A 23,233-nucleotide genomic window follows, 5' to 3' on the forward strand; every position below is an offset into this window, starting at 1 on the left:
AATTTTCAGTTATATTCCACAAAAATCACTATACTTCAAAGTTGGAAACTAGTTCCTAAAACGGTGCTTGGTTCCTTATTACTTCCAACTAATAAATTGTCTCAAAAAATGCAGCATCACTACAGACAGACCTCTTGTGACTCACTATGAAAACCTCTGCCTTTGAAAACTAAGGTCATGAGTTCAGTTCCCCAACATGAATGTTAGACGAAGCTGTATAAATTGTAGTAGACATATCACTTATGTGTAATGTTCTTAATCACAAAACTTAATCACAGACTCCAAGGTTTGCTGCTTGTGGCTACATTAAAATATTGAATTTTAATACCTGAACACTCCGTCTTTGTATATATGAGGTAATGTGGACACTTTACCAAAATGTAGAGTTTCAAAATGTAGAGTGCTGGTTGGCTGTGAATATTACATTCTGAAATCAGTAAATATGCCTATTTTCAGCACCTCATACATATTCCCTGGTTTAGGCCATGCAAACTTTTGGTTAGTAATTACACAGTAGATATAAAAAAGGATATCATTCCAAAAGCACAATCAAAATTAAGTTATTGGGACTGATATTGGTATCACTAACAAAAACAATGTAACTTTATCCATCCTCGGTAAGAAGCCAATGTTTATTGAATGATCTTTTCTGTTATGTTTACCTGTTTTAACTGCATTGTCATTACAATTGTCATTATAATTTTTCCATTGTGTCCATTCTGGCACAAACAGGTGCTGAACGTTGGTCATTAAAATACATTGTCATTAATATTTTTGTTTAGATTAGTTTTTTTCCTAGGGTATGTGCAAAAATACCACAGTGGACTAGAGAAATGTATATTCTAATCACCAGCATGGTGAATTTATACAGAAATTAATTACTACACTGCAAATGTTATGTTACATAAAGCATTTAATGTTGAGTTTGATATTGGGGTAATTTCAAAATACAAAGATCAAGTCACTAAAAACTCTTAGCTCCTATGACACTGGATCCCTCCCCTATTTTAACTGTTCTATGTGTTGTGTTTTTATTCCTTTGTAGACTAGCTGGCTGTAATCTCACCAAGGACTCCTGTGAAATTCTTTGCTCTGCTTTTCAATCAGTAAATCCCCCCCTGAAAAAAATAGACCTCAGTAACAATGACCTGCAGGATTCAGGAGTGGAGCGACTCGCTGCTGGACTGAAGAGCTCACACTGTACACTGAAAATTCTCAAGTATGAATCCTTTAAATTAGATTTTCAACTATTAAATTAATATCTGTCATTCAGCAATATTAAAAAATACACAGATAAAGCATTGGCATGCAGTTCAGTTAGCAAGAGCATGACAATGATAACACTTTGATGGTCTTGATTCTGCATTTTTAGAGAGTAAGGGAAGTTCGTGTGTTAGCTTCCTTTGGGGAAAAAAGGTGAAATATTATGGATGTATAAAAGAAACCTGTGTAACTATATTTGCAACGGGCTGAAAAAGATAGCTGATTTTCCAGAACAACATTGATATATTGTGTGTCTTTAGACAGAATGACAAAGGAGATCATAGTAAGATCTTTATTTCTGGGTATGCATGTCTTGCTAGTATTCAGCTTCAGGTGAGGGCTATGTCATGCAGTAAGTCTTTGATCACCCAATCTGCAGAGGAAAGATCAGTTCCAGGCTCCTTTGCATACATCAGGGAAAAAGGTCATTAGCTGATTATGTGGTGGAGTTCTGCATGCTAACCACTTAACATGGCTGGGATTTGGCAGCACTAATAATCTGAGCATGGAGCTCAAGGGTAAACTCCCTCCTCATGACCAATCCGCAAGCTTAAATGAATTTTCAAACTCTAAAACTGGACAATAGGCTGTGAGAGGCATAGGACTCTGGAAACTGGGTGCTCCTAGTCTTCCCTGAGCTCCTCCCCATTATGTCCCCAGTTCATCAGGGATCCTTCAGCAAGAGGGTTTAGCCTATGCAGTTGGAGCACACTCATGGTCTTCATTGATTTAGGGGCAGTGGGAAATTTCATGGATGCCACTCTAGCGAAGGATCTAGTTTTGCCCTCATTTCATTGGACCACCTCTTGACCATTTTGGCCAATGACAGGCACTCCCTCGGATCTGAAGTTGTCTCTCTTCAGACTAAGCCACTCTTGCTGCAGATTGCACAGCACCCGGATCAAATCTCCCTTTTTATGATCAATGCTCCTGACTTGAAGTTAGTTTTAGGCTTTCTTTATCTACCATGCCATAACTCCCATCTGGACTGGCTTACTCATTAAATATATTCATGGAGCTCCCATTGCCAGACCTTGTGCTCCCCCATCTTCCAATCAAGATAGCCCTGACCTCTCTTAGGCACCCCCAGAGTACTGGGATTTCCAAGAGGTCTTCAGCAAGAATACCCAGCTTCTGCCCCTCCACTGGCCTTACGACACTGCCCTAGACGTCTTCCCTGGTACTAGCACCCGGACTAGTTTTTCTCCTCTGTCTTGTCTTGAAGCCCTAGCCCTGGGGTTCCTCCAACCCTCTTCTTCCCCAGTAGGAGCAGGGATTTTATTTGTAGAAAAGAAAGATGGGGTGTCCAGCCCTGTATCAACAATTGGGGCCTTAATAGGTCATGCTTAAAGACTGCTATCCTTACCTCTCATGATCTCTGCCTTTGAGATGCTGCAGCAGGCTTCTGTTTTTTATCAAACTGGACCTGCACAGCACCTACAACCTTATCCAAGTTAGGAAAGGTGACAAGTAGAAGAAGGCCTTCATCACTTTGTTGGATCATTATGAATACCTTGCCATGCACTTCAGACTTATTAACCCCCCAGCTGTCTTCATTAATGAGGTCCTGAGGGAGGCACTTGATTGCTATGTGTTTGTCTTCTTGGATGACATTTCAATTTATAGCAAGATTATAAATGGGAGTTGTGCACCCTCCCTAGGATCTCTAGGTTATGAATTTGGTTGTAGTTCCTTCAATTTTGTTTTTTCTGTTTTTTTCTGTTTCTGAAGTTCCTTTGCAATTGGATCCAACTTATTTCAGCTCTCAGTGGTAACTCACCTAAATAAACTTTGTTTCTCTGAGCTTGAATCCACCACTGGGCGGGTTGCCACATCACATGCTAAAATTGCAATAGATTAGATTAGATTAGATTAGATTCAACTTTATTGTCATTGGGCAGAGTACAAGTACAGGGCCAATGAAATGTAGTTAGCATCTAACCAGAAGTGCAATATATAACATTATTTACATAAAGTGCGGTGGTAACAGTGACCAGTGCATAAATATAACTGTTATATACATGTGTGTATAAGTGAAATGTGAAATATGTAATATAAAATATGAGACATACAATATAAAATATACAGTGTTATATATGCAGTGTTATATGTATCTATCTATCTGTGTATTATGTTTATATACAGGAATGTACATATTGAATATATAGTATATAATATACATATATACATAACACATACATAAAGTGAGATATGCAGTAATATGAATGTAGGTTATTATATACACATGCGTATACAAATATAGACATGTAGATGTGATAGATACTGTACAGATCAGGGAGCAGCAATACAAATGAAAGTTGTATGAATGAAGTATATCATCAGTGCAGAAGGTGTTGGAAGTGCAGTTTTTTAAAGTGACTGTGTAGCGTTCGTCAGGATAACCGCCTCAGGAAAAAAGCTTTTCCTAAGCCTGCTGGTGCGGGAGCGGAGGCTCCTGTAACGCCTGCCAGATGGTAAGAGGCTGAAAAGTCTATGATTTGGGTGGGTAACATCTTTGATGATGTTTCTTGCCCTGCCCATGCAGCGTTTGTGGTATATGTCCTCGATGGTGGGTAAATCGGTATTGTATCCAGCAAATGCCTAACACAGAAAAATTTTTTTGGGGAAATTATTAGCTTTTTTTACCAAAATTTGGAACAATATGTTTAACAATGTAAGAATTACACAGTGGTATAGAAGGACCGCTGCTCTTATCACTGTTAGGCTGACATTATGAATAAGTTCATTACCACATTGTAAATTTTGTGTTGCATAAATTGCATAAATTGCAAGTTGCATAAAACCTAAAGATCAAGTAATTAAAGAAAAACCCTTCTCTACCCTTATTTGAACTTCTTTGTGTGCTGTTTATTATTCCTTTGTAGACTAGCTGGCTGTAATCTCACCAGAGTCTCCTGTAAAACTCTCTGCTCTGCTCTTCAATCAGCAAACTCCTCTGTGAAAAAAATAGACCTCAGTAACAATGACCTGCAGGATTCAGCTGTGCAGCTGCTCATCTCTGATGAGCTGAAGCATTCACACTGTAAACTAGAGATGCTCAGGTAAGTACTCTATAATTGAGATTTAAAATGAAAATACATGGGAAATACATGGGGTAGCCTCTTTGGGGACAATAGTCTAAAGAGAAAAAAACCTCTGTAACCCTTCAGGTTTGGAACATATGCTGAAAAAGATAACTAATTTTACAGGACTGCAGCAAGATTTTAGACAGTGTGTCTTCAGATAGAATGATTTCAAAGAGATCACAGTGAGTTTATAGTTTAGTCTGTATTGGCAGAGCACTTGAGGATTTTTGAAAGGAAGGAAAGGAGAGATATGGGTATATAATTGGTGACATGAAACACTAGTGCAGATTTCCTTAGGAAAAATGTGTCTCTGGCAGTCTTGTTTGTGTGTGTGAACTTCCCTTCTTATTTGTGATTTCAGCTAATTCAGACACATCCATTTCTTACAAGTGCATAAATTCAAGTTTACAGCCTTGCCATGAAATAAATTGCCCACTCTGGAGTGTGTGATAACTTTCACTGTGGCACTGTTAGCTTACGGCATCAAGTCAGTTAATCAAATTTCTGCCTAATTAGTCAACTCTAAGTGCTGTTACTGTGATTTGGAAACATGTAGGTGAAGTGATAGCTCAGCTATGAAGCAGTGAGCCACACCACTCACAGAACGAGACAGCGGAGTGCTGAAACATGTAGCACATTAAAATCATCTGTCCTTGGCTGCAGCAATTACTACCAGTTCCAAACTGAAAGAGCAGCACATTAACAGGTTTTTGGAATCTTAGTGGACTGGGTTTTTATAGTTATTGTGTCAGCAAAGCTATACAACTCCATAGAGATCTAGTCACACATCCACACTTCATATGGAATTCTAAAATATATTTAAAACAACAGATTATACTAAAAGGCTTATTTTATGATGATGGGCATTTTATCTGACAACCACAGGGTGAAAAGTGTGTCTCACCCCATATAAAACTGTATGGGCCAAGACCATTAACTGATTATATCTTCAAATATAATTTTATGTTTATGTTCTATATGTTATTTTCAAATTTTTTATTTAAATTCATCTAGTTGTGTTTATACACTGCTTTACAAACATGACAATCTTCTTAGTTACATTTTTTTAAAATCACTAATAATTAAAACAAATCACAGGCTTAAATATTATTGATATTGAAGAATAAAGGGTGTTATTGTTGGTAATTCCCCATCTGGTCAACAGACATCTCTCTCCTCTGAGTAGTAACCCATCTTCTATGAATACTTATTGATACTTATATGATCATGTCACCTGCATTTCATTACTGCTCTAGTTTGACATTTGGCTAGACTCAGAACCCACACATCATTGAAGAAAATGTCATAAATCTGGACATTTGATCTCTCTCTTGCACCATTTTAACTGTTATAGGTGATGTGTTTTTATTCCTTCGCAGAATACCTGGCTGTAATCTCACCAAGGTCTCCTGTAAAACTCTTTGTTCTGCTCTACAATCAGCAAACTGTTCCCTGAAAGAACTACACCTCAGTGACAATGACCTGCAGGATTCAGGTGTGCAAATTCTCTCTGTTGGACTGAAGAGTTCATGCTGTAAATTGGAGATACTCAGGTGAGAATTCTATTAGTCAAATTTGAAAAAAAAAAAAAAATCAGAAATGTAATAATATTATGGCAAATGTAATAATATTGTGATATTGGTGAAGAACAAGATGTTTCAAGCAATCAAACTTTATATAATGGTAGGTAATAACACTGCTCAGCCACCCCAAATCCTAATACTTAGTACCAAATACAAAACATGCAAATAATTACCATAGCAACAGCACCTTATTTACATGTTTTAAGTCTCTCTTAATGAGTTCAGTGCTTCCTGTGATGCTCCACGTTTGGCCATGTCTTCCAGGCATCTACAGCCAGTAGCAGATCTCTACAGCATTCAGGAATATGTATGTAACACAGTGATGGCATACAGTTCAGTTAAGGACATGATAATTGTAAAAGTTTGATGGCTTTCAATCTGCATTTGAAGATGACAAAGGACATTCATGGGGTACACACTCCAGTTGGCAGATCAGAAGTGGTGGCCAAGTCACTACCCCTCTCCTTAAAGCCTCCAATCAGCATCCTCTCTCTTATGCAAGAGCCAAGAGGAGGCACTTTCTGCCCCTTTTCACAAACTTACAACAGCTGTTTTCCTCTTGTGAGGTCTCAACTTTCTTCATCAGATTCCATAACAATGGAACTATGAATCCTCAACATTCCACTTCAAATAGATATTGATGATTCCCAACTCATTCAGGGTGGAATTAATAATTAGTGTTGAATTAGTTTTTACTAAATTCTGTTTGATCTGTATTATATTGAAAAAATGTGCAAAAACTATTATTTTGTATTTTATTTTATTAACTTATTTTTTAGTAAATCTGGTCATTCCAAATTTAATGCCTGCAACACATTCCAAAAAAATCAGGACTGGAGCATGTTTATCCCTGTGTTACATTGCCTTTTTTTAATAGCTCTTCATAAATCATTTGGGTGACTAAAGACACAAACTGATCCATTAAAGTGGATTTTTTTGCCATTCAGCTGTTATACAAGTGTTTAGCTGTGCAACTGTATAGGGCCATCATTGTACTATACTATGATACTATGATATATACTATGATAGCTCCCGACTTTTGAACTTTATGCTGGTAACAATCTGGGTTGTCCTTTTCTTCTTGGACTTTCATTGTGCATAGTACATCTTTAATTTCCATTTGTGGATGGACAACGTGTATCTGCTCAAAATATCCCTGAGATCATATCCATCACAGAAACGTGTCAGGTTTTAATGCAGTGCCATCTGAGGGGTCAGAGAACTTAATCATTCAGTAGTTGCTTTCAGCTTTGCTTTTTATGCAAATAGATTCCTTGAAACTTCTGTCATTTCATAGAAGATGAAATACCTAAAATCATTGCAGTCACTTGGTAAGGAATGTTATTTAAAACTGTTGGATTTATTCTTTTGCTGATGCATTGCAATGATGAGTCTAGAATTTATCCTCACTTATAAAGGATGAGGCTATACCTGGAAGATTCGTATATGCTCAAGCATGATTGCATGACTAGTGTACATTTACTGACCATTTATTCAAATTTATATATGGTCAAATCTCATCATTTCTTATTAAACAGTTTCATATTTGGTGTATACAATTAAATTCAGTTCTGTTAGGAGTGTACGTAATTTCGAGTATAAAAGTAGAACAACCTCAAACATGTTTGATTTACAAATATCTACTCAAAACTATTATAAATATAATCTATAATACCAATAATAAACTTAAGAATAGAAAGTAACAATAATATAATGAACAAATAATAATAATAATAATAATAATAATAATAATAAATATTAATAAAACACTTTCTGCACATGGCAGACCATTATATAAGTGGGTTTACTTACATGCATGCTGCAATAAACAAATGTTGCAACTATTCCATGTTCCATAAAAGACAAAGAACAAGGATTCATTATTCAAACACAAAATCCAAAGAAAGGAACAACAATTACACTCTTAAATTGCACTCTAGAAGAGTAATATTCATAGCAGCTGTTGATACATGATAGACAATCACACAAATAAGATGGAAGTTTACACAGTAAGGCTTTGCAAATAAAGATACCATTGCTGCTTTCTCATTAGACTTAATGAAGGCCAAGAAACCAGTCACAAAAGTACACAGTGATGTGAACAGGAGAATATGTTGGATATACAATAGATCTGAGTTAGATATGAAATGTAGAGAACTGTGATACACAGAATCTAACCAGCAGAGTATAGAGGTGACAGCATGCATGTGAATAATATCCTCATAATCTAAAATACTTAAAATATAACATGCACAATTATTTTCTTAGCTAAATTCTTAGCAGGTTCTATCACAATATAAACATTTAAGCTAGCTTTCAAATTCTTCACAATATGCATTCTAAAATCCTATTATCCATGCAAATACCCAAGTACTTAAAGAATGACATGCTCTAAATTTTGTCTCCTCCTAAAGTACAAACGTCAACACAGAGATCTGGGAATGAGCTCTGGAAAATATCATACATTTAGATTTCTTAGCATTAAGAACCTACTTTAGACCACACAATTAGGCCTGCAGTTGTTGAAAGGCAGTTTGTAGCTCATAAATAGCCTGACTCAGATAACAGAGTAGGCAGAGTAAGAGTAAGAGGCAGACAGAGGCAACAGAGTAAGCTATTCTATCATCTACATAAAGATGCACTTTAGCAAGAAGCATATCATTTTCAGTGTTGTTTATGAAAATGTTTACGAAATATTCCAAAACAACTTGAAAACTCAGCACATCTTTTTGCATGCCATGCACACAAATCTCCCTTTCATGCTTGAAATTGAAATAGATGCGTTTTCTTTATAGATCTGTGTGTTTCCTTTAGAGACCTGCCATTACCATCAAACAGCTCATCATTACGTTACAACGAGGTGCTGAAGCTACATTATCAGTTTTAGAGCTATCCCCAATGAAAGATTTTAAACTTAAAGGCTGGTTATATAACAGATATCTGCCCTACTGTGCATATTTATCAGATGAAAAACAACAAAAAATATGAAAAAAATGTCTGTACTGCACACCTTAATAACAGTGTGGCTTTCAGAGAAAGACAGTTGCTGGATTGAAAACGTTTATGAATTTCATTGCATGCTATGTTTACAATACATACAATAAGTCAACTGACAGAACCATAATTAACTAGAACATTGATGACTGTCCTAGTCAGTTTAGTGTAGTTTTTTTTTATTTGTGATATCATTATGAGAATTTACAGAGCAAGTGCAAATGCTTTTATTTTTCATCCATCCATCCATCCATCATCTTCCGCTTCTCCGGGGTTCAGGTCGCGGGGGCAGCATCCTGAGCAATGAAGCCCAGACCTCCCTTTCCCCAAACCACTTCCACTAGCTCCCTGGGAGGGATTCCGAGGCGCTCCCAGGCCAGCTGGGCGATACAGTCACGCCAGCGTGTCCTGGGTCTTCCCCGGGGTCTCCTCCCCGGTGGACTTGCCTGTGACACCTCCCAAGGGAGGCATCCAGGAGGCATCCTAACAAGATGCCCGAACCACCTCAACTGGCTCCTCTCGACGTGAAGAAGCAGCGGCTCTACTCCGAGTCCCTCCCGGATGACCGAACTTCTCACCCTATCTCTAAGGGAGAGTCCAGCCACCCTGTGGAGGAAACTCATTTCAGCCGCTTGTATTCGCGATCTCGTTCTTTCGGTCATTACCCAAAGCTCATGACCATAGGTGAGGGTGGGAACATAGATCGACCAGTAAATCGAGAGCCTTGCCTTATGGCTCAGCTCTTTCTTTACCACAACAGACCGGTAAAGAGCCCGCATCACTGCTGACCCAGCACCAATCCGCCTGTCAATCTCCCGCTCCCTTGTACCATCACTCGTGAACAAGACCCCGAGATACTTAAACTCCTCCACTTGAGGCAAGAGCTCATCCCCGACCCAGAGAGGGCTCTCCACCCTTTCCCGCGTGAGAACCATGGCCTCGGATTTGGAGGTACTGATCCTCATCCCGGCCGCTTCACACTTGGCTGCAAACCGATCCAGTGAAAGCTGAAGTTCATGGCCTGATGTCCCCAATAGGACCACATCATCTGCAAACAGCAGCGATGTGACCCTGAGGTCACCAAACCGGACACCCTCCATCCCCTGACTGCGCCTAGAAATTCTATCCATAAAAATTATGAATAGAATCGGTGACAAAGGGCAGCCCTGACGGAGTCCAACTCTCACTGGGAAAAAGTCTGACTTACTGCCGGCCATGTGAACCAAGCTCCTGCTTTGTTTGTACAGGGCCTGAATGGCTCGTAGCAAAGAGCCATGTACCCCGTACTCCCGAAGCACCTCCCACAGAATACCCCGGGGAACACAGTCGAATGCCTTCTCCAGATCCACAAAGCACATGTGGACTGGTTGGGCAAACTCCCATGAACCCTCGAGAATCCTGGAGAGGGTAAAGAGTTGGTCCAGTGTTCCACGACCAGGGCGGAAACCGCACTGCTCCTCCTGAATCCGAGGTTCGACTATAAGCCGGACTCTCTTCTCCAGTACCCTTGCATAGACCTTACCAGGGAGGCTGAGGAGTGTGATTCCCCTGTAGTTGGAACACACCCTCCGGTCCCCCTTTTTAAAAAGAGGCACCACCACCCCAGTCTGCCAATCAAGTGGCACCACCCCCGATGTCCACGCAATGTTGAAAAGGCGTGTCAGCCAAGACAGCCCTACAACATCCAGAGCCTTGAGGAACTCGGGACGGATCTCATCCACCCCTGCAGCCCTGCCGCCAAGGAGCTTTTTAACTACCTTAGCGACTTCGGCCTCAGTAATGGACAAGCCTATTCCCGTGTCCCCAGACTCTGCCTCCTCACTGGAGAACATGTTGGTGGGATTGAGAAGGTCCTCAAAGTATTCCTTCCACCGCCCAATGACGTCTTCAGTCGAAGTCAGCAGCACACCATCTCCACTATATACAGTGCTAGTGGCACACTGCTTTCCCCTTCTGAGTCGCCTGACGGTTTGCCAGAATCTTTTCGGAGCCGACTTAAAGTCACTTTCCAAGGCCTCACCGAACTCTTCCCACACCCGGGTTTTTGCCTTGGCAACGACTGAAGCCGCAGATCGCTTGGCCTGTCGATACCTGCCAGCTGCCTCTGGTGTCCTACAGGCCAACCATGTCCAGTAGGACTCCTTCTTCAGTTTGACGGCATTTCTCACCTGGGGTGTCCACCACCGGGTTCGAGGATTACCGCCCCGACAGGCACCAACTACCTTGCGACCACAGCTACAGTCAGCCGCTTCAACAATGGAGGAGCGGAACATGGCCCATTCTGAGTCAATGTCCCCCACCTCCCCCGATATCTGGTCAAAGTTCTGACGGAGGTGTGAGTTGAAGATCAATCTGACAGGTTCTTCTGCCAGACGTTCCCAGCAAACCCTCACTATACGTTTGGGTTTGCCTGGTCTGACTGGCATCTTCCCCCACCACCTGATCCAACTCACCACCAGGTGGTGATCAGTTGACAGCTCAGCTCCTCTCTTTACCCGAGTGTCCAGTACACATGGCCGCAAGTCCGCTGACACGACTACAAAGTCAATCATTGAACTGCGGCCTAGGGTGTCCTGGTGCCATGTGCACTTATGGACATCCTTGTGTTCAAACATGGTGTTCGTTATGGACAAACTGTGGTTTGCACAGAAGTCCAAAAACTGAACACCACTCGGGTTCAGATCAGAGACGCCATTCCTCCCAATCACACCCCTCCAGGTCTTACTGTCGTTGCCCACGTGAGCGTTGAAGTCCCCCAGTAGGACAATCGAGTCTCCAGGAGGAGCACTTTCAAGCACCCCTTCCAAGGACTCTATGAAGGCTGGGTATTCTGAACTGCTGTTCGGTGCATAAGCACAGACAACAGTCAGGACCCGTTCCCCAACCCGAAGGCGTAGGGAAGCTACCCTCTCGCCCACCGGGGAAAACCCCAACATACAGGCGCCGAGTCGAGGGGCTATGAGAAAGCCCACACCTGCCCACCGCCTCTCACCATAGGCAACTCCAGAAAAGAAAAAAGTCCAGCCCCTCTCAAGGAGATTGGACCCAGAGCCCAAGCTGTGTGTTGAGGTGAGCCCGACTATATCTAGCCGGTATCTCTCGACCTCGCGCACCAACTCAGGCTCCTTCCCCACCAGTGAGGTAACGTTCCAAGTTCCAAAAGCCAGTTTCAGCAACCGAGGATCAGAACGCCAAGGCCCACGCCTTCGGACACTGCCCGATCCACAATGCACCGCACCCCTACTACTGCCCCTCCCATTGGTGGTGGGTCGATGGGAGGGGGGACTCATGTAGCTCCTTCGGGCTGGGCCCGGCCGGGCACCATGAGTGAATGCCTGGCCACCAGACGCTCGCTGGCGAGCCCCTCCCCCAGGCCTGGCTCCAGGGTGGGGCCCCGGTAACCCTGATCCGGGCAGGGTACACAAGTCCTGCTTTGTTGTCCTCATAGGGGTGGTTATGGATCACACTTTGTCTGGCCTGTCACCTAGGACCAGTTTGCCATGGGAGACCCTACCAGGAGCTTTTGCTCCAGACAACATAGCTCCTAGGGTCCTTCAAGCACACAAACCTCTTATTTTTGTTGTATGTAAATATCATTTGCCCCTCTTTTTCCTTCCCTACTGCAGATTGTCTGGTTGTATGGTTACAGATGATGGCTGTTCCTCTCTGGCTTCAGCTCTGAAATCAAAGCCCTCCCAACTGAAAGAACTGGACCTGACCTATAATCACCCAGGAGAGTCAGGAGTGAAGATGCTCTCTGATCTACTGGAGAATCCACACTTCGCACTGGACACACTCAGGTGTGTGTGCATGAGTGTGTGTGGGTGTGTGTGTGTGTTTATGTGTGTGCTGGACTTTACTGACTTATTACTTTAATGCTTATTACTAATAAGCAGTAGTCTTGTGTGTTAGGCATTATTGACTTACTTCTACAGCTTATTATTTTTGACTTAAAATGTGTTTGTGTGTGTTTGAGTGTGCTGGATATTACTGGTTTGATGCTTCTATCTTATTACTACTGAGTTACGAGTGTGTGTGTGTGTGTGTGAGTGTGCTGGATATTACTGGTTTAATGCTTCTGAGCTACAAGTGTGTGTGTGTGTGTGTGTGTTTCAGGGTGAATCATGGAGGGAAGATCAGGATGAAACCAGGACTTAAGAAATGTAAGACACACACACACTCTCTCTCTCACATACTCTCTCTCTCTCTCTCTCTCTCACACACACACACACACACTGTTTTCATTTTCTTTAATCTGTCGTGTGTGTAACCCTGTTTGTGTGTGTGAGAACAGATGCTGTTGGTCTCACTCTGGATCCAAACACAGTGAACAGGCGTCTCTCTCTGTCCAAGATGAACACAAAGGTGGAGAATGTGATGAAGGATCAGCCGTATCCAGATCATCCAGACAGATTTGTTTCCTGTTTTCAGGTTCTGAGTGTGGAGAGTCTGACTGGACGCTGTTACTGGGAAGTTCAGTGGATTGGATTTAGAGCTATTATATCTGTATCATACAGAGGAATCAGGAGGAAAGGAAGAAGTAATGACTGTTGGTTTGGAAACAATAAATACTCCTGGAGTCTGAAATGCTTTAATAATAACTTTAATGTCAGACACAATAAACAGAAAACTGACCTACCTGCCCCCCCCTCCCCCTCTAACAGAGTAGGAGTGTATCTGGACTGGGAGTCCGGCACTCTGTCCTTCTACACCATCTCCCATGACACACACACACTGACCCACCTACACACATTCACCACCACATTCACTGAGCCGCTCTACGCTGGGTTTGGAGTTACTTATGGCTCTTTGAATTTGTGTAAAATAGAATAACTTCCTGAATCTACATGGCTGTGTGTCAGGACAGGACCCTTCGTTGAGTCTGTCTTTGTCCAGTTTGTGTGTTTTTCCAATGTTGTTTTGTGTGCAGGTTCATGACTGGCCACTCGGGGGTGCCTGGCAGTATAAGATGTTGCTTAGCCACCATCTTGGGAGACTTTCAGGGCTCTTTCCATTTTGACTTGACCTGGAAGAACACCTGTCCAGACCAGCCCAGCACTCTTCACTTCTGTCTGCTTTGCTTTGTGACTGTTCGATTATACTTCAAGAGCTTGGGGAAAGTAGAGGATGGGTGCTGTTATGTTTTGCTTACCTGTTTTTTAGGAAGGAAGTCAGAGTAGCCAGATGTACTTTTGTTTTCTTTTGATTTTAGTTTAGCTAGATTTGAACTCATTAGTTGTTTTTGTTATTAAGGAGGCTGTGTTTTAGTTTAAGAAACTTGTTCAGAAGAAAGTCCTCCTGCTTATAGACCCATATGTGGAGGAGACTGGTGTTGCTTTCGTCTGCTTTTCTTCTGGGAGCGGAGGCTGATGGCAGTGGAGTGGACTGCCCAGTGCATAGATCCTGTTCCTTCTCCACTGGGGACCTTTAAATGTAGGGGGCATGTGACTAGCGAAAGCTTCTAAGTGAGGCCTTTGACTTGGCTGTGTGGCAGCAGAAGCCTGCAACCTAGCTGTTGAGCAATTGTGCCCTGGAGTTGTTCTTGGCAGAAAGATTTGAATGCACCACGTAACCATGCCTGCTTTGTTATTGGGCAAATAGCTGACCCATCTACTAGTCCTGGTACTCCATTTGAGCTGCATGTTTTCCAGTCAAACATTTGTAATTTGATTGACAAAAATGCCTTAGCAGCTTATAATCAAAATGTTATTTTTGTTTTATCAGTATATGTACACTTTTAATGACATATGATGTTAAAACCTTAATTCAACTCACTCAGCTTGGGGAAATAAGTTTAAACCAAGCTAATGTGAAAAAAAAAATACAACAGAAAAAATTCTCCCATAATCTGATGGGATTTCAAGGTATTTACAATGTCCAAAGAGCTATTCTGTGATGATACAGATCATTATATTTAAAAACATACATCTGTTTCATGTATACATCATACTCCATTATGTTTGGCAATTCTTAAAGCAATTAAATAGACAAATATGTGAAGGTATTTGTGTGAACTGATTTTATACAGCACAGAGTAGACTCAAATACATTAATACTAAAATATTTGCATTTGTTTATAAACTCAACAATATTATTTAAAAGTGAACAAAACATTGCTAGTGTTACTTAAGCCCACTACAGTAATATAATAATAATAAAAAAACATTACAGAGCTCATACAGGTGGTTCAATAACTTCAGAGAAATATAGCATTAATTAATTCTCAAGCATAGCTAGAACTGAATACTATGCAAAATGTTTAGAACTGATATGCATACAGATACCAATACCTTGACCTCAATACTGATGCCACAATGACAATTTAAGCAGAACTAGGATTGAGATACTGGATGTGGCTATATTGTATGGACTGATGCATATACAGTATAATTTACACAGATAATCAGTGCTCTAGATTTTTGAAGAAGAAAGCTTATTGACTTATTGGGTGGTGCCTCACCCTGGTCCTGGAGGACCCGCTGCACTTCCTATTTGACTGTTTTTCTGCTCCCAACACCGTGATCTAACTCATCAGCTCATAAACAGCCCTTCATGGCCTGAATGTTTAGAGCAGGAAAAAGACTAAAATGTGCAGAGTAGCATCGTGGGAACCTGTGGACTAAGGGATTAACACTGACTCAGGTACTGAGATTCAGAAAAGAATGGCATGGAACGTTTCAGTACTCTGTACAGCTCCAGTTATTTGATCAGTACAATAAATGTATTGATTTGAATACCCATGCCTAGACATTTGAGTATACTGTCACACAATACATGTATTCAAAAGCAATGCCTATCTTGTTCTAATCTCTTTCGAATGGATTTGGCAGAGGAATGACAAATGTGTTCTAACAGAGACCTCGATACATTAATTCCTCAGTGTTCTCAGTTAGGCAGCAGTTACATTATCAGACACCTCACTTTCTTAAACAAAAGTAAATGAGACTTGTAGCTCAGAATTTCTGCACAACGGTCTAGGTGATGTTTAAACTCCTTTAGCAACACACTGCATGCTTGTCTACAGTCACCTTCAGCTGAACTGGCAAATATATTCCACTATGAATGCAATTACATCCTTTATTACACAGAAGATTTCATTATATAACCTCACCACTGAGTTATTCCTTTTTATGATCTTTTATTTTCAACTAAATGAAACCTTTACAATCAATAAATTGACTGTAGTTCCAACATGTACTGTGCTTTAAACCTGTTAGGAGGCTGAAATGCCAGCAGTTCATTTTCTATCAACTTCATTTTGGCTCCAGTGCGCAGTTCATTTTCATAGTGAAATCATGGAATCAAACCAGAGACCAGCTGTCTGTAAGGAAAACTCTCCAGAATGAGTAGAATCCATAATCCCATTTAACCCAAAACACAAAAAGAACAGAATCAGAGTCAAAATACAGTCCAAAGGTCAAAACACAAGAAGAGTCCAAAATCAGCAGAAGCAGCAACAAAGAGTACAGAAACAGGGTCAAATCAATCCAGAAACATCAACAGTAACAAGGCTTGGTATACAGTATAACTGGCAATACTTAATACTGAGTCAGTGTACTGGAGATCCTTAAATAGTGGTCAGGGTGAGGGGTCAGGGTGCAACAAGGGAGAATTCGGGTGAGGCTGACATCTGGTGGTGAGGACGGGTATCGACACCTGACTCTGTCTTACTACACCTAAACCTACACAGTGCCAGTATTCAGATGCCAGATGATCTGAAATTTGTTGAGTTTAATCAGATGGGATGATGGACCATTTACCCCTAACCCAGGATTTTTGGGAGCTGCTAATAATGCATTGCTAAAGTGGTCACGTTCTCTTTTCAGCAGGCTCTGGTAGAGAAGAGGTGTACAAAGTTCTCCCTGTGTAGTAGCAAAAGTCACATCCACAAGTTCCATTGAATTGGTTTGCATCTGTATTTTGCTGTGTACTCCTTGTATATCAGGGGCTTTGCCACTGAATTTGAGTTTGTAGCTCAAGTAGTAGCACTTTTGAGACATGAACCATGCTTTGTGTGTTCTCCCATGTAATGTCTTCATGATATAGTGTCTGCTTCATTTAAGGGCTTCAGAAATCACCTTGTATTTTTTAGGTCCAAACCAAAGACGTGGCACACATACTTTATGTTTAATATATCTGACTCTATTATCTGGCACTGTATAGCCAAATTTGATATTTTGGACTTTCAAATACAGGAATTTATCACAATTCCACTACAAAACCAGACTACATTCACTTATTATATTATTATTTCAACATCCACGATCAGTATTTGTTACTGTGCTCCATTGTGAATATTATTCATTTATCATCTGTCCTGACGTTTGTAAATTGTTACCTATTGCTTTTTCAGAAGTTCTCTGAGAAAACAGATTCATAAGAATAAAAAAACGAGCCATTTTTAGGCTCAAGTCAGCATCTAAGATGTATGACAAATTTTACACTGTTAAAAGGCCACTCTTTGTTGGCCCTATGTAGTTGTTGAACAGTATTTCATAAAGTTTATTTGTATAACTTTTTACAGCAGGTGTCATCACAAAGCAGCTTTACAGAAAAATCTGGGTCTGAGCCCCATGAGGAACTAAGACTCAGAAGGGACACCCGTCCTCCTCTGGTCGACACCAAATTGCAAACGGCATTAGTGTAAAATGTTGTAATACAAAACGGGGAAAAGGTGGTGGAGCAACACTTAATTAGATAATTTGAGTTTACGCAGCAGGAGCATCATTCACCATAAGCTTTATGAAAGAGATAATGTGAAGACCCAGAGAATCCACATGAAACATTGTGAGGAAATATTCAAGAACCTCTTTAGCACAGCTGTGTTTTAGGAAATAAACATCAAAAACAGCAACCTGTGTGTCTTTGTAATTGGACCCCTAGGACTGACAGGTTCATCACCACTGTTCAGTTCCATCTGGAAAAAACAAAAATAAAGCTAAGGCTGATCTCCTCCAGATCTCTAATGAATCTGTTACATAACAAGTGAACGCAGCATGTATAGTGAAAGTGTTGAATTCTCACAGATGTGATATAAAATGACTCTTACGAATACAAGAGCCTGTACAAAACTCCACATGAAGCACTCAAACTAGCAACAAACACCTATTATATAGCAGCATTTTGTAGGTTCTGACCAGGTGGTGGACCTTATGGTAGCATGTTTGGTGGTACGAGTATATCAGACAGCGGTGTTGTGACTTTGCTCTCTCATCTAGACTGAAAGTGAATCCCCACCCAAAACTATCCAGACAAGGCAGCTCTGAGATCAGAGACTGAAGTCTGATGAAGCGCTAGAGGACGACTGACACAGTGTACAGACAAAATGTAGCGCAGTTTCTGAACTGTACCATCAAGGTAGATGTTTCTAATAAAGAGGTTAAGTGTACACAGTGTTTATAAACCTGGTGAAGACTTGTCCTTTTTTGATGGTCAGGATAGCAGACTGAGTAACAGATGGACTACGGTTTAGAAATGTAAACCTACAAATTGCACCTATATGGTAGGCGTTTCTGATTAACTGGATAATGAGTATGAATATGTAGTTTTCATTACTTTGTGCATCCCTTGTATAACGTTTTTATTTTAAAGATTAAAATTGCTGTGTGGAGTTACATCGCACTTCAAATAAAATTTTCACTTAGTGCCACTGTTAACACTGGTTTAAAGGTCACAAATGTGCATGTATTTGTTTACACTACACAAAAGTATGCAGACAATTGTTTGTAATGAGTGAATTCAGTTACTTTAAGGTCACCCATTGTTCCATTACATACACACAGCTATAATCTCCATAGAAAACACTGATCAATAGAATGGGACATTCTATCTCTAAAGCAGAGGTAAAACCAAATGTTAACAAGAACAATTTTGTTCTTTCAAGAAAAAATAAGCCACTTTGGGAGCCACAATACTTTTAAAGTCCATTTTACTATCTTGGCTGTAAATCTGTCTCAATATGTGCTGATGTGTTAGTACAGGCCAAAAATATAATACAATTAAACACAGAGACTTACTTTGCTCTGTTTTAAGCATTAGTTCAGCCACAGCTGCTTTTCTCACATCTCTGGCAGGAGATATTTCCATATAAGTGGATTAGTTTCTTGTAAAATGTCTGTCAAGTTCAACTTGTTTTTAGACTGAAGTCTCTTCTCATTTGTCAGCTTCTTGTTCAAATTTTCCTGTTCCACATAAATGGTGCATTAGGTGCCAGAATGTGCCTGCAGCACCATTTAAGGTGGACTGGGAAAATTCAAAGAAGCAGCTAGCGAATGAGAGGCTGACTTCAGCTTTGTTACTTTAGTGTTTGACAGTTTCTCAATGCAGATTAAATGTATCAGAAAACAGCTGAGAGCTTCTAAATGCAATTAAGCCCATTTGTCTTCAGATTTTCAATGTTCATCTTAAATTTTTTTCTTTACCTCTGCATTAGCTACTAGCTAGACATGATTGTTGTTTTTGTTGCTATATGATCAGCAGTCTGAAGGGGGAATTAGCAGTTCTACATTAACTCCACACTGTAAAAAAATATTACTAGTTTCAACTTAAAAACGTAAGTTCAAAAGCTGCCTTAAAGTTCCAAATTAATCTTACTTAAAATTTACTTCAACTCAAGAAACTAAGCATAGTTTGCCTTTGGAATCATCTCTGCAAGTTGATTTAAATATAGAGTATTTATGAGTTATAGTTATAACAACAAATACTGCTTAAGGCATTAGCTCACTTATTTTATTGGATGAAACACTGTATAAATTAAATCAAAAGTGTAAAACAAGAAAGTCACATTCCAAACAGGAACTCTTCCCACATTCCCATAACTGGAATTCAAAATTTTATTTGGTGTAGTTTGCCTTGAGTGTAAGAGAAAGTGAGTCTTTGTTAATTATGAACATGTAATCAATGTTGCACAAAAACCTCGTTTCTCCAAAATGGCAACTTTCCAGGAGAAGAAAAAACCTTCAACTGTAAAAGTCATTGTAAAAAGATTCTTTCAAGAAATTTGTATTAGTCAATATCATGAAATTCATGGCATGATCAGATGTTATATTTTTAGATTACATTTTTGGATTGGCAAATGACACATTCAAACCATGTCAAATGTGAACAATGGCAAAAATGGAGATACAAGGTTTTTGCATGGTAGATTACATTAATGTAATGTTAACAATGATCAAAACTTTCCAGAAACAGGTCTTAAAGCCAGTATAAACCAAAACACTAGGAATCTGAACTGAAATCTAGAGAGTGTATGAGTGAAAGAAAATGTTTTAGTTTGAGCATGACTGAGTAAGTGTGTCTGTGTGTGTGTGAGTGAAAGTCATTGTTTTGGTTTGATTATGACAGAGTGTGTGTGTGTGTGTGTGTGAGAAAGTCAATGTTCTAGTCTGAGTATGACTGAGCGTGTTTGCCAAACATTAAACAAATTTCAATGCAAATATTAAAAAGTGAAACAATCATGAAATGCAATTTCTGTCACTAATAGCTAGTGACGTCCAAGTAGTCATATCTTTTACAGTTTGTACCTTAAGAGTTTGGTGGTTGGGATAGTGCAGTGGTTAACACCTTTGCCTTCTACACTGTAGACTGGGGTTTAATCCCTGACCAGGGCAAGCACCCTACACTATACCAATAAGGGTCCTAGGGCAAGACTCCTAACACCACCTTGGCCTACCTGTGTAAAATGATCAAATTGTAAGTCGCTCTGGATAAGAGCGTCAGCCAAATGCCATAAATGTAAATGTAAGAGTTTGTTTCTTAACCCGTGTATTCGTGAAGAGGCTTGGTCAAGTTTGATCTTCATTATCAACTAGAAGTTAGAAACTGGTAGAAACTGTAAAAAACAAGCTGTTCCACACTTCAAAGTTTATTCAACATGTAACAACAAATGTTAAAATAGTGCTACAGGACAAATTAACAATTAAGAACTACACATAAAATTTATCCATTAATCAACTCCTCACAAGAGTGGGCAATGGAAAACACAAATTTCCAAATCAATAGCAGCAAGGAGAGGTTGGCAATAGAATTACTTCACCATAATTATAAAATATGCAAATAGTAAAACCACAAACCACTAGGCACAAACACACTACAAAAAAAAAAAAAAAACAAAACAAAAAAAACACACACAAAGACTACTCAAAATGTATTTTTTGAAAAACCAAAAAGAAATCAATGGTGATATAATTATACACACAACAACAGAAAGAAACCCAAATAGTTAATATTATGGCCAAGTATTTCATATAGATTATTAAAAGGTAAACTGCTATGCTGCCTGAACCAGAAATTACAAACAAGCCAACCACTTAAATGTTATCCCGATTAAGCCTCACACTCTTGAATATTGAATACACAATCTATTAGTAGTAACCGGCATATTGCAAGAATTAGGAAAGAAAAACAATTCTACTAAAAGTATTGCCAGAAAAAAATGTATATAAAAAAAACACATATACACACACACACACACACACACACACATTTTATATATATATATATATATATATATATATATATATATATATATATATATATATATATATACACATACACACACACACACACACACACACACACACACATACATACATACATATATATACACATACATACATACATACATACACATACATATATATATATATATATATATATATATATATATATATATATATATATATATATATATATAAATAAAAAACTGTGGGGAAAAACAGAGGCCTGCAAACACTCAGGCCTTGACCCTCTAAACAAAAGAAAGCACAATAGCACAATTACTTTCTTTTTACAAAGAAAAAAATGCACTGCATTTACAAACATTCACTAGAAAAGGTTGGAAACCATGTTTAATAAACTTATCCTTAGGAGATGGACATCAAAATGCACCGTTTTGTTCAATAAAACAATAAAAACAACGAAAAAAAAAACACCAACCCATTTAAAAGACACTTATGCTGGCCCACATTTGGTTTAATAAAATGATGAGACTGAGGTAATTCACAGCTACTTGCTGTACTCCACACACTCTAAACAGACAAACAAAAGTTGTTCTATACATTAAGTAACAAATTAAAATGCTACATACTGACAGTCAGGCTGGAAACCAGTTTCTGTTTGGACAAGGTTGTACTCAATAGATTTACCACTCCCAAACACCTAAGGCTAATCAATCAGAATATACTCTCTAAATATACAGCCTGTGGTTTAAATGTCGAAAGGCAACCGCTAGAAAATGCTACAAACCTTGTTCTTCCAGCAACAGCACGTAGCAGCACTCCAAAGAATGAGCCTCCGGAGGCCAGAAGCGGAAGTGACGCATGTGCTTTTATCCTCCCTGCTTAACCCCTTGTGTTGACCACAAATTAATCAGAAATATTAATAAAATAAAATAATCTACCAAAGTGAAAAAACAAATAATCAACCCTCTACAAAAAATAAATAAATAAAACAAAACACTAGACACCAAAGTAAGCCCCCAAAAACAAACTCTACCAAGTAGATCTATGGCTTGCACCTCCCTCTCAGTTCCAGCAGATGGCAGCAACAGCTCAAGTATCCTCTTCTTGGCCCTACCACACTCACCCCTAGCTTAAATTTTCACCGTCCTGGTGAAATGACCCTGAACTCAATCTACTGCATTAGTCGAAACATGATTTGTCTAGAGTTATGTATAACCAACCCCTGGGCAGAACTCAGCGTAACTGACCGTGGGAGATTAAAAGGATTTGTATGCTGCCCAGCTGTACAACGGGTAGAATGCCTAACCACTGGTGAATGCACAATTTCCCTCTCCTGATGCTCCGGTACCTGAAAGGTTATGTTAGCTGGGGGAGAGAACCGGCTCCAGCCCAAGGTCTGGTGTGAGATCCTGGGATCTTGACTCTACCGGCCTATCACTAGGTCTTATAATGAGTAAGGTTCCCTCCAGTAGACTTTCCTCCTCTAAATCCTGCCCTCGATCCTGGGATGGAGCCATGGTCGGTCTACTACACTCATTACTTGGTGTCTGTGGGATTGCTGTGACAGTTACAGGCTTCAGTTCTGACCTATGCACGGTTTTACAGGGGCCCTCACTTCCCATATGCTTGATCTTATACAATGTGCCCACCTCATCTAAGCACTCTTGAACCTCAAAGACATTGGAGCTCCATTTGTCCTGAATCTTACTTCTACCATGAAAATGGTTTTTACAATGGACCAACGTACCAGAAGGGAGTATAGGTGCCGGCTCCCACCTACAATAGGCTGTGGCTGCCTCCAAATGCCTTTTTGCACCTACATACACATCTGCAAGATATTCTTGGT

At 39.8% G+C, this 23,233-nt stretch overlaps 1 protein-coding gene and 1 pseudogene across 1 annotated transcript in view; one reads left to right on the plus strand and one right to left on the minus strand.

Moving 5' to 3' along the window:
- The window catches only part of LOC108413176 (NACHT, LRR and PYD domains-containing protein 12-like), a 27,854-nt gene extending 12,924 nt beyond the window's left edge, over nucleotides 1–14,930 (plus strand). Inside the window, exons 6-11 of the mRNA XM_017685558.2 lie at nucleotides 1,046–1,219; nucleotides 4,149–4,325; nucleotides 5,729–5,902; nucleotides 12,553–12,726; nucleotides 13,043–13,089; nucleotides 13,221–14,930. Of these exons, the coding sequence (XP_017541047.2) occupies nucleotides 1,046–1,219; nucleotides 4,149–4,325; nucleotides 5,729–5,902; nucleotides 12,553–12,726; nucleotides 13,043–13,089; nucleotides 13,221–13,759 (1,285 nt within the window). The 3' untranslated portion in view covers nucleotides 13,760–14,930. The remainder of the gene's footprint in view (nucleotides 1–1,045; nucleotides 1,220–4,148; nucleotides 4,326–5,728; nucleotides 5,903–12,552; nucleotides 12,727–13,042; nucleotides 13,090–13,220) is intronic.
- LOC108413175 overlaps nucleotides 1–23,233 on the minus strand; it is a 250,452-nt pseudogene that overhangs the window by 208,458 nt on the left and 18,761 nt on the right.

This window comes from Pygocentrus nattereri, chromosome 2 (assembly GCF_015220715.1).
Source record: "Pygocentrus nattereri isolate fPygNat1 chromosome 2, fPygNat1.pri, whole genome shotgun sequence".
NCBI classification, from domain to species: Eukaryota; Metazoa; Chordata; class Actinopteri; order Characiformes; family Serrasalmidae; genus Pygocentrus; species Pygocentrus nattereri.